Source organism: Hylaeus anthracinus, unplaced genomic scaffold (assembly GCF_026225885.1).
Source record: "Hylaeus anthracinus isolate JK02 unplaced genomic scaffold, UHH_iyHylAnth1.0_haploid 3, whole genome shotgun sequence".
Lineage (NCBI taxonomy): Eukaryota > Metazoa > Arthropoda > Insecta > Hymenoptera > Colletidae > Hylaeus > Hylaeus anthracinus.
The window spans coordinates 12,111,876-12,125,847 of NW_026535284.1; the positions used below are offsets into that span (position 1 = coordinate 12,111,876).

Consider the following 13,972-nt stretch of genomic DNA (forward strand, 5'->3'; position numbering starts at 1 on the left):
TAATTTGTTGGGCATATTAGGTACTGTAATATACTAGACATCTAGAGTATCGTCTTTGATTACCTTTATCGCTGTAAAATTCGTAATATTTTAATTACGCGTACTTGTTTTGAAACAAAATGGTGTCCATTCGACGGTACTTTTCTACTACAGGGATTCCTTGCGCCATCTAGCGAAACCTTCTTCTCGATTACAGAGATCTGCGTTTGCATCGCATGCGAAGGTAACCTTCCTGTCCTGACCGCAGATAAAACAGAATCGTCTGCACTTCATTAACGATGTGAATTTAACATTTTCAATTTTAACGCTTTTACGATCATGAAGGTACAGTTGAACGTAAAGCTATTCCAATCATATGTTTTCCCATAAATTTGACCACGTTGAAATGCATTTCTAAAACCTGTTACCAACGCACAGTAGCATTGCCCGACGAGGTAAATTCAAACGAGACGTCGCAGTTATCCAATACCGCTAACGATGTGCGACTATCGACAGGCATATCGTAGATAAATAATAAATTACATGGTATGTTTCTTTTATAAAATATTAATAAATCGAACACTATACTTTGCATAAAATCTTATCGACGAAAAATACAGGCACGAATGACAAATAAGAAAATTTTAAACATAAAATTGCCGGACCATTCGAGGGGGGGGGGGGCGAAGTTTCGTCGAGAATTAAGACGCAGTTGCTTCGCTGACAACAGAAACGAGTTAGCCTCTTACACGGTGTTCTAATTAGTCCAGATGAGATAATTGTCTTTGGCGTAGCTGTACGAAGAAAGAGAGAAGAGACCTTGCAAGAACTGGTCGTGCATTCCTCGAATGAATCGCTAAACGGATCTACAAAGACTCTGTTATAGATGTTACCAGCTGCGGCATAGCCAAAAGAAAAAAAGAAGATTACATAGAAATAATAGTAGTGTACGAATATTCATTTGAATCAAACTAATCCGAGCGCTGCTTCAGTGGCATGGCGTTCGCGAATATCCCAAGAATCACGCCATGTTCAAATTGCGCGGTTCAGATCGTAGCTCCACTGCAGCGATAACTTTTCAAATTTCGTGACACGCTATACCCCCAGACACTGTCATACCTCAGTCGATTATTACGTGTACGTTACATCGGCAGGAATAATAGCCGCGGGCCAGCTATGAGTGTAAAAACGCCAAGCGTTTTTTATCTGTTACGCTGTCTCGTTCGATGGATCTAGGCAAGGTGTGTCGTCCGCGTAATTACGTTGCACGAAGAAGAAGAAGAGGTCGTGCCCGGAACCGTGGCGTCAAGGAAATCGACTGTGGAATTACTTCTCGCCGTGGAATATCGTACGCGCAACGACTGGCAAAGCGGCCCCCTTCCGTGAGCTGGCTGCGTAATTACTTTCATGAGTACGTCTGTTATTTTCCTTTCGCTTCCTTTTTCTGTCCCGTTTCCAAGAATCGCGACGATTCCCTAACTCCCGTGATTCTTATTTGCGCCGTTCGGCCGCAGGCTTTTTTATCACGTCGCGTTTTCCATTGCAACGTTTAATCTCCCACGTTGAACGTCAGAGATCCTTCAAAGGACCTATCTACGTCGATCGTGGCAATCGCGAATCAGTAGGGGTCTAGGTTAAAAGCAGCTGTTTAATCGAGCCACGTTATCTTTGCATAATTATTAACGCGCTATTTTGCATGTTTAGTTTTTGTGTCATTTCTTCGTGTATATGCAGTATTGACGTTAGAAAAAAAAAAATGAAACAAAGTTGTCGTCACCCAGAATCAATGAGAATTTTCTACGAAAAGTATCGAGTACCATTGCACGACAAACAATGCGATCATTTCGCGACCAGTAATTAACGTTATATCCGATGTACGCGTTTCCACTGATCGCTGATTATTCGGAAGCATTGTTTACCGGTTTGATTGCACGGTAAATATAATGGTTAATTGTTGATCAGATTACATTTTGCCCAACACGGATGCAGCCCCCGTCGAGCACCGAGGCGTTTTTAATTCATCTCTACCGCGCGCCGCTACAATTACTCACTTAAATTGTTTAGAAGCGAGTTAAGCGATTGAACGAACGCCGTGGCGCATCCGTTACAATGAAACGCATACCCAGTGCAGCGCTGCACAATTAAATTTAAGAACCTCGGAACTCCGAGGACGTTGTATTTCTTGGTACCTCTCAGCCTATCCAAACGCCGAAACTTTGCAAGATGAAAAGAGACGTTTCAATTTCTTTCCTGTTTCCTTTGAATCGTTTATTTACCTCAACTGTCTAATTTTTTATCTCAGAAAGTACAGTCTCATCTTGAATATTGTAATGCATAGAACTCTCTTCTATTAGGACACTGTCACTTTTTTTCTATTCAAAAGAGGATCTACAACCGCGGTTTAAAGATTCGGAGCATCAAATATTACGAGCTTGTTTTAATTTTTGATTCTTCGTCACAGTTCTCTCCCTCGTCAACTTTTCGTACTAATAGCGATAGTTTCGAGCAGCCAGTGGTTGAATGATAGGTCTACGGATAAAAATAATGTTGCAGCTGAAAAAGATAAATGTGATTGACGAAACAAGTTTTTCGGAACTCGCTGTCCTTGACAGTCGGATTCTTTGGCTGAAAATACCGGATCAGGAAGTTGATCACGCGAGGCAAAGGTCGGCAAGAAAGACGCCTCCCATTGTCACAGACTCATCAGAAATTCTTCCTTTTGGTCTCAAGGTTACTGTCGCTAACAATCGCTCGTTTGTATTCTAGCCGGCTTTCCACTTCGCGTGCTTCGTGATCCACAGACGAGTACACTTTTGCCGTTATCGCGTACGTATAGAGTCATTTTGCAAACAATTTCATTATCATACCTGACATTTATGCGTTAATAGTATCAATAATATCTGGAAGGTGGCATTGTAACTCAATGATATTTCCCAGCAACACTTACCAGATTGTATTAGTTTATGCAGATTGAACGACTTTTGAACGCAGAAACACGTGCGCACATTTGCACAGTGTAATAAATTCTTGAACAGAATCACAACTATGTACTCCGTTTGATATTTGAGCAATTTACGATAAACACTTACACAATGTCAACGAAGATCTTGAAAAAATTCCAACATATCTATGGGATAATCTTAGAAATTCTTGAAAGTTCGTAATCGTCGAATTCTTTGTGGCGATAGAAATAATAAGGATTCTTGTTCAATACTATTCCATGTGTCTTTTTCAGTTCTCGATGAATTACTTTACTTTTCATTGGAAAGAACTTCTCGCTATTATCATTATCCATTTTCATTTCGTAATTTTACAGGTTACTCGATTCCTTTTACTCCGTACCGGTTACCGAATCGCGACCTTCTCGATCAAATAAACCAAATAAAAGCATCATTGGTTAGTTTACGTAAGCGAGAAAAGCACGATTGCTTGCGAAATGATCTGATAGGATCGCAGGACGTTGATAGTCGTTACTGTTGGATAACAGCATATGGATGAGTCGGATGAACGATGAAACTCCGTGGAACACGTGCTGCGTGTGCCTTTGCTCTTTGTTTATGTACGGAGTCACGGTATCGTGATTTCCGAGAAATTTCACAACGGTTTTGGACAGGGGCATAGCGGAACGAAGGTCGACCGCGTGTATATTTATATTGTATTTTCCGTCGACGTAGGCTTTACGATGTATGAGATTACCAAACGTACTCTTCAACGAGTATATTTATGGAATCTGTACGTTCCTTTCTGCTCGATGTTGTATACTTATGAAGAATAAAAAATTAATAACTCAAGTTCTAAACAGGGTGAGATACTCGTTCACTATATACGTTTTGTTGAAGCTACAGCTTTGTTGAAATCCTCATCTTTTTGCAAAGAACGCGTTGCGTACTCCCTCTCCACCGATCCAGAGATGGTCACCCTAAAAAACCTCGACGAAACTCGTTTTGGATTGGCCAAACGAGTAGCTGTAGAGAGTCAAAGAACGAAAGGACGCTGAAATCGGTGGTAGGAGCCGATGGGATTGCAACTTCCGACCGCGTCGTGTTTGCGAGCATTAATCGGAGGTCATCCCCGTAAGTGGAAACAAAAAATTTCATTTGCAGGAGGGCTAGAGGAGATAGTGTTGTTAATTTCCGGCGCTTTGTTTCTTGCGACCACGGTGGTCGTCCGTTTGATTTCCGTTTGGTTATGCCAGTCCGCGCGAGTTAAAACGAGGAGATGAGAAAGGAAAGAAATTCAAGTGCCCATATATGTAGATGATAATGCAACGGGTGGGATTGCGCAACGTAGAAACGTGGCGTGACGATTTTAATAGCCTGCGTTTCTTGGAAACCGCTGGTTTGCTTGGAGACGCAGAGGTTGATCTAATATAACAAAAAACTTTAGTATTTCTTGGGAAACAATTGTGATTTGCTCAGAGACGAAAAGCGAGCGTTTCAAATTTTACGTTAAATTGGAGCAAATGTATCATCCATATGCTGCAATGTGTGACAAAGGAGTCTCAAGGAAACATAAACAATAGCCTGGAAGTATTTCGGAAATAGCAGAGGGGAGTGATAGATAGGACAAGATTTTGGAAGTTTCACGGAGGACACGGAAGCCACCATGGCGGACGGTTTCTAGAACACGGATGATACAGTGTTTACAGGCGTGGGTGACGCAGTGTTTGCGACTGATTGGGAGAAGTCACGCACAGATTAGGCGGGTTCATTGCAGTAAAGTACGTGGGTCAATTACAGCCGTGTCGTCCTTCTAAACACGTCTGGGACATGATCCAGAGATATCGTTTTCAGCATGCGGGGCTTTGGGCTTTCTTTGTCTCCGTTTATGTACTCGTTCGTGTTCGAAGTCTGGAAGAAGAGGCGAGCAAATAGAACGCGAGAAAACGAGGTCAGTTTAGTTACGATTACGGAAGACCCTGAAGGAATATTGACTATTCATTCTGATGGTCATTTCATAGACAACCGACTCTGATTATGATGTACATACGGTGCAACGTTCATTTAAAAACTACAGAACACTGTAATATTATTGGCCCAAGATACATAAGTTTCATAAAAAGCAAGTATACATTACGTACAAAACGTGGGATACCTGTTATTAATCTAACCTTGATACGAAAGTGGTATTTATTCTGCGTTTCCCAATCGACATTTTAAAATGGACATATGTATTTGCGGTACCCAGCCTGTCGAGACTTATGCAAACATGTGAATTCATTCGAAATAGCTGAGACGAGGATGTCGGGTAGATTTTTGCGATTTTCTATCGCCGCATGGCATAGAGAAGTCGATATTCTGGGAAACGTGCTCGACGGGAACGCATTGTTCGCGCGTCTTCGTGGGCCCCGATGCAACTGCGCTCGAGATCGCTTCAGAAAATTCTTTTCCTTTTCTTGGACGGTCCTTGCTCCGTTTACGACCTACGCCAAAAGCGATCGACGTCCCGACGATTCCTCGCGAACGTGACTGGATCGCACGGATCCATCCAGCGCACGTGATCCAGACTCCGGAGGTCTTTTTGTCCCGGTCCATGGTCAAACTTTTATTGGACTGGTAGATTTTATTGGCTGTACGTTTATTATTTGAATAGTATGAGAGTTGCGGATATAATTTTTGCTCGATGAATATTCGTACTATTTACGTATACAGAAGTGAGCCAATAAATAAAAATCGTAGTAACTCCAGCCAAGAATGGATCCCTTGTAATAAGTACATTTCTATGGAAACTCTTTTGTTCCATTGTGGGAGATTTGTATATCCACGGAAGAATTTCACCCAACCGATGTTTCACGAATTTACAGAATCCCTTCCACGCGTGACTTTTCTCCCTCTCCAGCGGGTAGCCATCGGTCCAACGGGGAGGGAGGAATCTATTTAAAGTGAACTTTGACGAATGATCCAGGCATAACGTTGCATCGCGCCAGCAGTTCGCAGTCGTTAGTCGGACTTGGACCTGATTGGAGCGAGCGAGAACGACCGAGGGACCCATTGCCCAGAGACTCATCTTCGAGCACTCCCACCGCGACACACTTTCACCGATAACGATGCTGAGGGAAACGATACTCGTTTTCGCGACTCTGTTGGCGTTGGCCTACGCTACCCAAGTCAACAAGTGCGGAAGTGGTGGGTACAAGTGGTTTTTGGGTCTTACTTATCGTGGAAATTTCGACCATCGGTGTGCTCGTTTCGTTGAAAGTTTTTTTTTTTTTTTTTTTTTTTTTTTGGTGTTTACTCACTCAAGTATCGAATTTTCTCCGTTTAATCTCGCGAAGTAATCCCCTCCGTTGTGTACATTTATGTAACATCTATGTAGAGCTTTTTTATCATTTATCGGTTTGGTTAAAAAATAGACACTGTTTACGGTAGACCGATGAGAAAGTTCGCGAGTCGGTATCGCGAATAAACGAGTCACTCGCGCGAGTTACCAAGTTCCCTCGAACCGCGATGACATTCGTCCGAGATCCAGACGGCGCGCGGTGTCGCGACGACGGAGTGATGTACATCAGTGGTTACTCTTTGTCGGGCTCGAGGTAATGTCCAAAGAAAGATAAAGTAACACGGTTGCTGATCTTGCAGCATTCGGTACTTAATTAAAATTCAAAATGAATTTACATTCTTTATCTTTTGGAAATATCGTACTTCTCACTCGAGCTAAAAGCAATTGATTTCTCGTTTTCGTTCATATTTTACATATTCATTCGGTGTGCAATCTTTCAACTGTAAAAAGAGGGCAAACGCGGCTACCTCGTATTCTTGTGATAAATTGCAAAACACTCATTGGTGTCTACGATAAGCCCGATAGAGTGGTCTAGTTCCAAAGCCAGTTCAATGACCGTAATTCGCAGACACGATTTCGAATAAAATGGACTACATACTGCTTACTATTCTAATTCGAACCCGAAAATTTGCAGCTGAGAAGTTCGCGGATGGGAATCAGATTAGGATAACCAATTGCGACGAGCAACCATGCAAGCTGAAGCGCAGAACGACGCAAACGATCGAGCAGAAGTTTGTGGCTGACAAAGATATTGAGAACGTGGTACACGCGGTAAGCGCAATAGTTCTGGGCGTACCGTTACCGTTCGTTGGCGTGGATGGGACCAGTGCATGCTCGAGCATCAGCAATCTGGATGGCACCCCTGCGGGATGCTCGCTGAAGAAGGGCCAGGAGTATATCTACAAACGAGACTTCGACGTCTTACAAATCTATCCTACGGTGAGTACTCGAGGCTGCACGCTCGAATCTGGTCGAGTCTGGTTCGAGACGGTCTTGAAAGTATCGATTGGCCTTGAGGGAACGATGTAAACACGTTAATTTCCTTCGTTCATAAGTATTTATTCATATATACCGCAGCACTGTGTAGGTGAATAAGTAAATTACCAAAATAAAGAAAACTACAGTAGAGAGTTAAAAAGGCAGTGCATGCTCAAATAAGTTTCGAAAGCAAGTTGCTTAGGATTGCAAAAAACGTATCGATGAAATGCACTTAATGTACTACTGTAGAGCAGTCACGTTATCGTATAGATTAGCCAAAGTGCGCAATTTAATGGTCGTGAACTTTTACTTTATAGGTCATAACGCAAGTGAAAGTAAATTACTACCGAGCTGTGTAATTTGTGGTTGTATTGAGCCGTAGAAACATAGTTTCCTTGTATTTTAAATATTCCATTTAGCTCATTTATCAGTCCAATTTCGATAGATTACGTATAGTAAATAAACAAGAGTTTATCGTAGCGACCAGATCGGTCTAAGAATGTCGTAAGTCTCGGCACGAGCGTGGATCTCTCGCGTTATCGCGCATGTCTAGTAAGTCTGCAACGATTTCGCAACACGTACTAAGAACTAGTCAATTTTTTTTAGAAAGAACGTGCTTAGACAGTGTTAAACGTAAACACGCTTGCTCAGCTCCGTTGTATGACCGTGACATTGATAATACCGTGAGATCTTTCCGCAGATCTCCATGGTGATCCACTACGCGTTGATGGACGGAAACCACACGGTCGCTTGTTTCGAAGTCCCGGCGAAGATCGTCAAGTGAAAGGAGTTGCCCGTTTTTACTGGGAGAGCTACCTCCGTGGATTCCAGAAGCCGCGAAGTTGTGCCTCTACATACGAAACTTCTGTACAATAAGATGGACGACGTGGAAGAGAGAGTGTTCGCTTTCGGAGACCGTTTTTCCCGCGAATAGAACGAGTTTCACGTAGTCTTGTTTATCGTCGAGCTTAATGAGTATATAGTGCGTACGCGTGATTGTAATTAACAATAAAAACCTTTTATAGAATGCAGAATTTTTGACCTACCAGCAGGTCAGTTGAACCTTGCACCAGCAGGTGCAATTTACAAATTGAAATGAAATGAGATGTTGTTTTAGATAGAGGCTTCTCGAAGATCTGATAACATTCATGGTTACTCTCTAATACCTCCACTGCAATATTCAATATTTATTTTCCGTTTTAGAGGTATTCAACCCATTGTCTCAGCAGTAGTGAATTCCAGAGCCTTCCTGATAAACACCTAAAACAATACCAGAAGAGACAAGCCACAATAAAACATCCAGAATGAAACCTAGTAATATCATCTTTTGTACTAATGGTGTTACTCATTATCTGTGCAATGCAAAGTATTTCCTTCTGAAGTGGAGACTTTTTCTATCACAAGGTAGAAACGCCGATAACGTAGAGAACTCGGCGAGCAAGTAACTACTGCCACGCGTGGAAGATTGGGAAAATTGAGTCGCCGCGTCGCTCGAACCGCTCCGACGATACAGATAACAGAACGCGAAGATCCATTCTACCTCCCACTAAATCATACACACAGGTACGGTAAAATTCATATAAATTCTCGGATCATACACCGGTATCGCAGAAATTACATGAAACTTGTAGATTTTCCACGTGCCTAGTTTTTCGCTGTTTGCCTATTTTTACTGTTTACAAGAGGTAGAACAAAACAGATCCTCTGGTTTGATCCAAAAACTTCGCAAACAAATACTATTAAATTTCCCCTAGAACTTTTACTCAGTGTTTGTTCTTATTCCTTTCTCGATTCAAGGAACGATACTTGTTTCGATAAGGGCGATCATCGTGGAAAGTGCACCGGACGAGGTAAATTGGAAAGGAGGAAGGGCAAGAATGATCCATTCTTTATCGCGTTCGACATCAGCGGATAGAAGGGATGCAATACCATGATACAGATTTAATTCCGAGACTGAGAATCTACGTTCGAGTAAAACGGATGTCCAGATGGCGACCGAGCGTGGGTACATTTACGTACGGGTTCAAAGGGTTGGGATTCGATGATTAGTCCTTTGTCGTCGTCGGTTCCTTTATCGAGCTTGCTCTACCCTCGTAACGAATAAAATCATTACACCGAAAAGAGGATAGTGGTTCTTCCACTGCACATCCAAAGGGACAGAGTGCAAAGAAGCAATTAACGCACGCCTCTTCCGTAGATATCCATTTTCCACCATCTGAAATTTTGTTATGGTAAAGGGACGGCTACCTTCTGCAATTTTTAAGCGCCGCAACGCATTCGACTCTGTTAATTTTTTGTAGCACTCCGTTGTCACATTAATTTGTTAGACGTGGGTTCTTCCACGATCGAGGCAAAACCCTTCCCGCGTTTTTACACATACAGACGCAATCGCGGCGGACAACACACGTGTGCGCAGCCCCCGAGTAAGCCATTCCCTCGTCGAAAAGATAGCTTTCAGAAAGCGCGAGTGGCATTCCTGCCTTTCAGGAGCTTTTAAGATGACCATGATCCGTGACACCAGAGTCGGAGAGCATCTGCTTCCTCATCCGCCTCTTTCGCCCGGAGGTCTCTCACCCTATTTCGATCTTTTTCGCCCCGCTTCGTCTCGCCACCGACCCACCCTCGTTCCTCCGTCGTTTTCATCCCTTCCGCGCCAACCTCCTTCTGGCCCTCTTAAACCACTATAAACCGTCTTCGACACCGAACAGAAAGCAAGCACTCGTCCACGGACGACCGAGTACGCGCAAGTACCTAAACGCGACTATCAAAGGCTCTAGTCGAATCGGGCCGCGCTGTAGTCGCCGTCGGGTCGAGTAAACCTACCCTCGTCGACCCTTTATTTTCCTTCCTCGGAACGTCCCAGGACCAATTTCCGCTAGTAATATTGCACACACAAGCTTCGAGCGTACATCGACGGCGATTCTTCACTCGACGACGTATTTTACATGATGCATCGAATTTATTTATTTATGTATCTTAAAGTGGGTTGCAAACCAAACGTTCAATTCAATGATTGTCCAGCGAATCGCTGAAAATGTTTGAGTTAACTCGCTGTAACCTAAATTATGTTTGGCTTGAGTTCTGTTATGTATTCAAATTTCCGTTTAGTTTAGTTACTCACTCTTCCTGGAGGAGGAGGTTGTCTTACCAACCGCGTACCCATTGCCTTTCTCCACTGTAGAACTATACGTATTCTTTAACCTCTATTGCCAGTGTATCTATCGAGTTTCTCTTACACTATGACAATAGAGAAACTCTGAATGTTATTATCGTGGGCGCGCGGGATTGGTCTCGCGAGAAATATTTTTCTGAATATTTGTTCGCGGCGAAAACACTCGAATGGGAAAAATATTCTACTCGGAACGGTAACACACGGCGAACCTGCGCAAACCTATAGCTGTAGCTTTCGTGTACAAAGCAGCTATCGCGATTGTTTTCTGAGATAGACGTCTGCGCAGACGTATGCTCAGCTGTTTGCCGTTATTCTTGCAATCGTTACCATACCGCCCAGGAATACGGGGCACATGAATAAATCGAACTCGTTTCTCGAATCTTTTCCATCGTACAGCGTAATCGGAACCGAGCAATCGAGAAAGAAATATTTAATTTGACGTCGTAATCGCTATAATTTGCACGCTCTGTTCTCTCTTTTAAAGACCGATCGCGAGCCCGATAACGATCCAGTCCACAAATCGTGGTAGTTTATCTTGGTATTTGACGGGTGTTAATTTGTCGCTAGATTTGTCTACAGTAGTGGTCGGGTAAAAATAGTTACTATCTTCCCAACGTTTTAAAAATATTGTTTTCCCAGCAGACGTGAATTCGGTGTGTTTCGGGAGTCTTTTAAATTTCATTAGCGTTCCTCTTTTCTATATCTTTTATTTTATGAAACGATCGGTTTAGCTTTCGAGAGACTCGTTCATGATTCAAGCCAGTTGCAACCAGCTATGTGGGAACGAACCGCAAGAACATGTGTTAAATTTTTTCGAGGCCAGTAACCTGTTTCACTCTATGGGACGACCATAAGAATAATACAAATAACTTTTGTTAAACGAACCTCAAACTCGACGATCGAGAGTAAAAATCTCTATCGGAATCGCAGGGGTTGCATTAAATTTCATGGGACTGCGGGCTCGACTCGAATTATCGAACAGGGTAGAACGCATGTGCGTTCCGTTACGCATCCGTTTCGGTGGTGTTTACCAGCGCCGAGTATTATTCGAACAGCGCGTCCTTTCGCGTAGGACAAACATCCCTTTCTGGTCCAGTATCGGGGGGTGCACGGCGTACAACGTCGAGCCTCTTCCACCCCTTTCACCCCACTCACAGCTTTTCCTCCGACACCGCCACCTCCTAGGGAGGCTTTGCAGGCTGCGCGTCCGTCGCCGCGCCGTTTGCTCGTCTTCTCCGTCAGTGTGCCGTCCGCCGTCGGTCGAGGACCACGTGTTTATGCGTCGCGTCGACCCGGGCCGTCAGGCTGCTCGTCGCGCGATTTGTGCACCCCCGAGTGATCGCCAAGTGATTTAAAAAAAAAAAAAAAAAGAAAGAACGAACAACCGGCTAACATCACTTGTAGTCGTCACACCGTCGCGCGTGTCTTCTGTTTTGTTCCACGTTAGAGTTGACTTTTCGCCCACGTGACAAATACTCGCAGGACACTCCCACAGGAAAATAGCGAATCCTACACCGACTAATTAAATTTGATAAAGATAAAAAAAAAAAACTTTTGCATCGGTGGAATTTACGTACATGTGAGAGTTTACGAGGGTAGCACGAGGGGTGACAGAGAGATTGGAGAGGGATCCTTGCAGAAAAGCGCGCGAAGCCAAGCGTCGAGTCCTGGCGAGCAGTCCTCCACTTCCGCGTGCGAGATCGACGCGTGGATGATCCAGTGACGGTGTCGCGTTTCTCGAATCTTCCCTCGAATCGATTTCACAGCGTCCGCGGCCATTGGCGAGCCAAACGCGATTACAGGCATATCCCTGTTCTCCTCGTTTCGTTTGGACCCATTCCAGGGGAATCGAAAATCTGTGGCGAGCTGACGCGATCGAAGATCTCCGCAGTGCTTTTTCGGCGGGGCCTCGTCGGCCGGATGGTTGACGCACCACCGCGTCGCGGCGCGTAGATTAATCGCGGTTATTTCGACGGTTTCTGGAAACTTTTCTGTCGGAACTCCAGAGGGAACTTAACGCTAGAAGTTGTTGCTGATCAGTGTTGCTCCGTTCGCCAGCCTCCCTCGTGGGAAGTTGGGGAGGAACTAGGGGTAGGACTTGAATACTTTTGGACATTTGAGTGAGCAGGATTGAAACTTCAAGTATTAAAATCGAGAGACGTTGACGAGACTCGAGAACTCGAAGACTTTTGCACCCTCGATAGCATAGGAAGTCCAATGGAACAGCCTACCTGAAATCCAGTCAGGAAGGATTTCTGGACTACTCGAAATACCCAAGGAACCAGCTTGAACTCTGATAAAAACCGAGGACTCGAATACTCCCGACTTGAATCTTCGGGCAATCTTCTTTCATACTCTGACGGATTCGCGAGCCTAGTCGAACCACAGACCACCCGAAAGCTGTAACTACCCTCGAGATCCAAAGACTCTGAGGTAGGTCGAGGCTTGGACCAGAGCACTCCACCTTCGATCGCTCAGGATTCAAGTTTAACGGATCTCCTAGGCTTTCTTCTCCTCTGCTCCCAAAACTCGGCAGCCCCGGTCCAAGAACTGCCCGAAAACCACGACGTAGAGGGATTCCTGGAGTAACTGTTCGCAACGGCGAAGAGGACGTTGACCAGGTCATAGCCTGGTCGCAGGGATCGAGTTATTTTCTGAACGACGGTGGCCGTTGGTGCGGTGAACTCTGCGGCCTCGGTGGACATACCATGGTCACCGGTGATTGCGGGTATCATGCTCGTCGTTGCAGGTTATTGGCGGCAGCGGCGCGCGGTTAGATCGAAAGTGCGGCAGATTTTCTAGCGGCGCTGAGGCTACTACGCGTGTCCGACGCTTTAATAACGGGCGTAGAGTGGATGAAAGGCAGGAGGAAAAAAGAAGAAGCGAGACGCGCGGGGGTTGCGGCGCGTGGTGGTGGATGCGGTACCGCGGCAGCTTTAATTAGTGTTTAAGTAGAGAGGAAAAACACGAGTGGCTCGCAGGGGGGACAGAGGAGACGAGCGATCTTCTGGAGCACGGACGGGTACGTTTTAACGCGCGAAATCGGTTGCATGCATCGAACGCCGTTCGAGTGGCCGCGGAAGGAAAAAATCACCAATTCATCGACGACGAGTGGCGGCTTTTAGCGAAACGAAGAGGGATTCTCGATGATGCCGATGCCGAACTCCACGGGATCGGCGATGATCGTTCGTGACGCGGGAAGGTGAGATCCTGGCAGGCTTCCGGCTTGTAAAATTTCGAGTGAACCGTGTTCTCGAGATTTTAGCGACACTAGATCAAGTAAAATCGTTTCTAAGAAAACGGCTTTTAAGGCTTTAAAGTCTCCGATGGATGCACTTTACCTTGATCCAGATAAAAGGCCGAGTAAAGGACTAGGATAATGTAAATTCTTTTCTTCTAGCGTTACAGGGGGTAGTTTATAGGAAAACCTTCGAAACTCGAGTCACTTTCGCAAGACTGTGGTTATAGATTCCGGAGATAAAATTACGTGACGATGGTGAACGACTTTACTAGATAAGAGATTAACATATAATAATTGATTTACTAAAGAGGGCTCCTATATCG

General features: G+C 44.5%; 2 protein-coding genes across 5 annotated transcripts in view; both read left to right on the forward strand.

Moving 5' to 3' along the window:
• The first annotated feature begins 5,874 nt into the window (after window positions 1-5,874).
• LOC128893985 (NPC intracellular cholesterol transporter 2-like) lies at window positions 5,875-8,263 on the forward strand. The gene is made up of 3 exons (XM_054155342.1): window positions 5,875-6,104; window positions 6,893-7,197; window positions 7,937-8,263. The coding sequence occupies exons 1-3, from the start codon at window positions 6,026-6,028 to the stop codon at window positions 8,018-8,020; spliced, it is 468 nt and encodes a 155-aa protein (XP_054011317.1). The 5' UTR covers window positions 5,875-6,025; the 3' UTR covers window positions 8,021-8,263.
• Window positions 8,264-8,415: 152 nt separating this feature from the next.
• The window catches only part of LOC128893980 (nephrin-like), a 348,887-nt gene continuing 343,330 nt past the window's right edge, over window positions 8,416-13,972 (forward strand). For 3 of the 4 annotated variants that reach the window (XM_054155333.1, XM_054155335.1, XM_054155334.1), the window contains exon 1: window positions 8,416-13,610. The gene's annotated coding sequence lies outside the window, so the exon portion shown is untranslated. The remainder of the gene's footprint in view (window positions 13,611-13,972) is intronic. The other variant, XM_054155332.1, reaches the window with a different exon arrangement.

Excerpts from the sequence above, each read along its gene's own strand:
- LOC128893985 (XM_054155342.1), top strand. The coding sequence starts at position 6,026 with ATGCTGAGGGAAACGATACTCGTTTTCGCGACTCTGTTGGCGTTGGCC. Across the intron at positions 6,105-6,892 it reads AGTCAACAAGTGCGGAAGTG|CTGAGAAGTTCGCGGATGGG; the intron begins GTGGGTACAAGT and ends GAAAATTTGCAG. Across the intron at positions 7,198-7,936 it reads TCTTACAAATCTATCCTACG|ATCTCCATGGTGATCCACTA; the intron begins GTGAGTACTCGA and ends ATCTTTCCGCAG.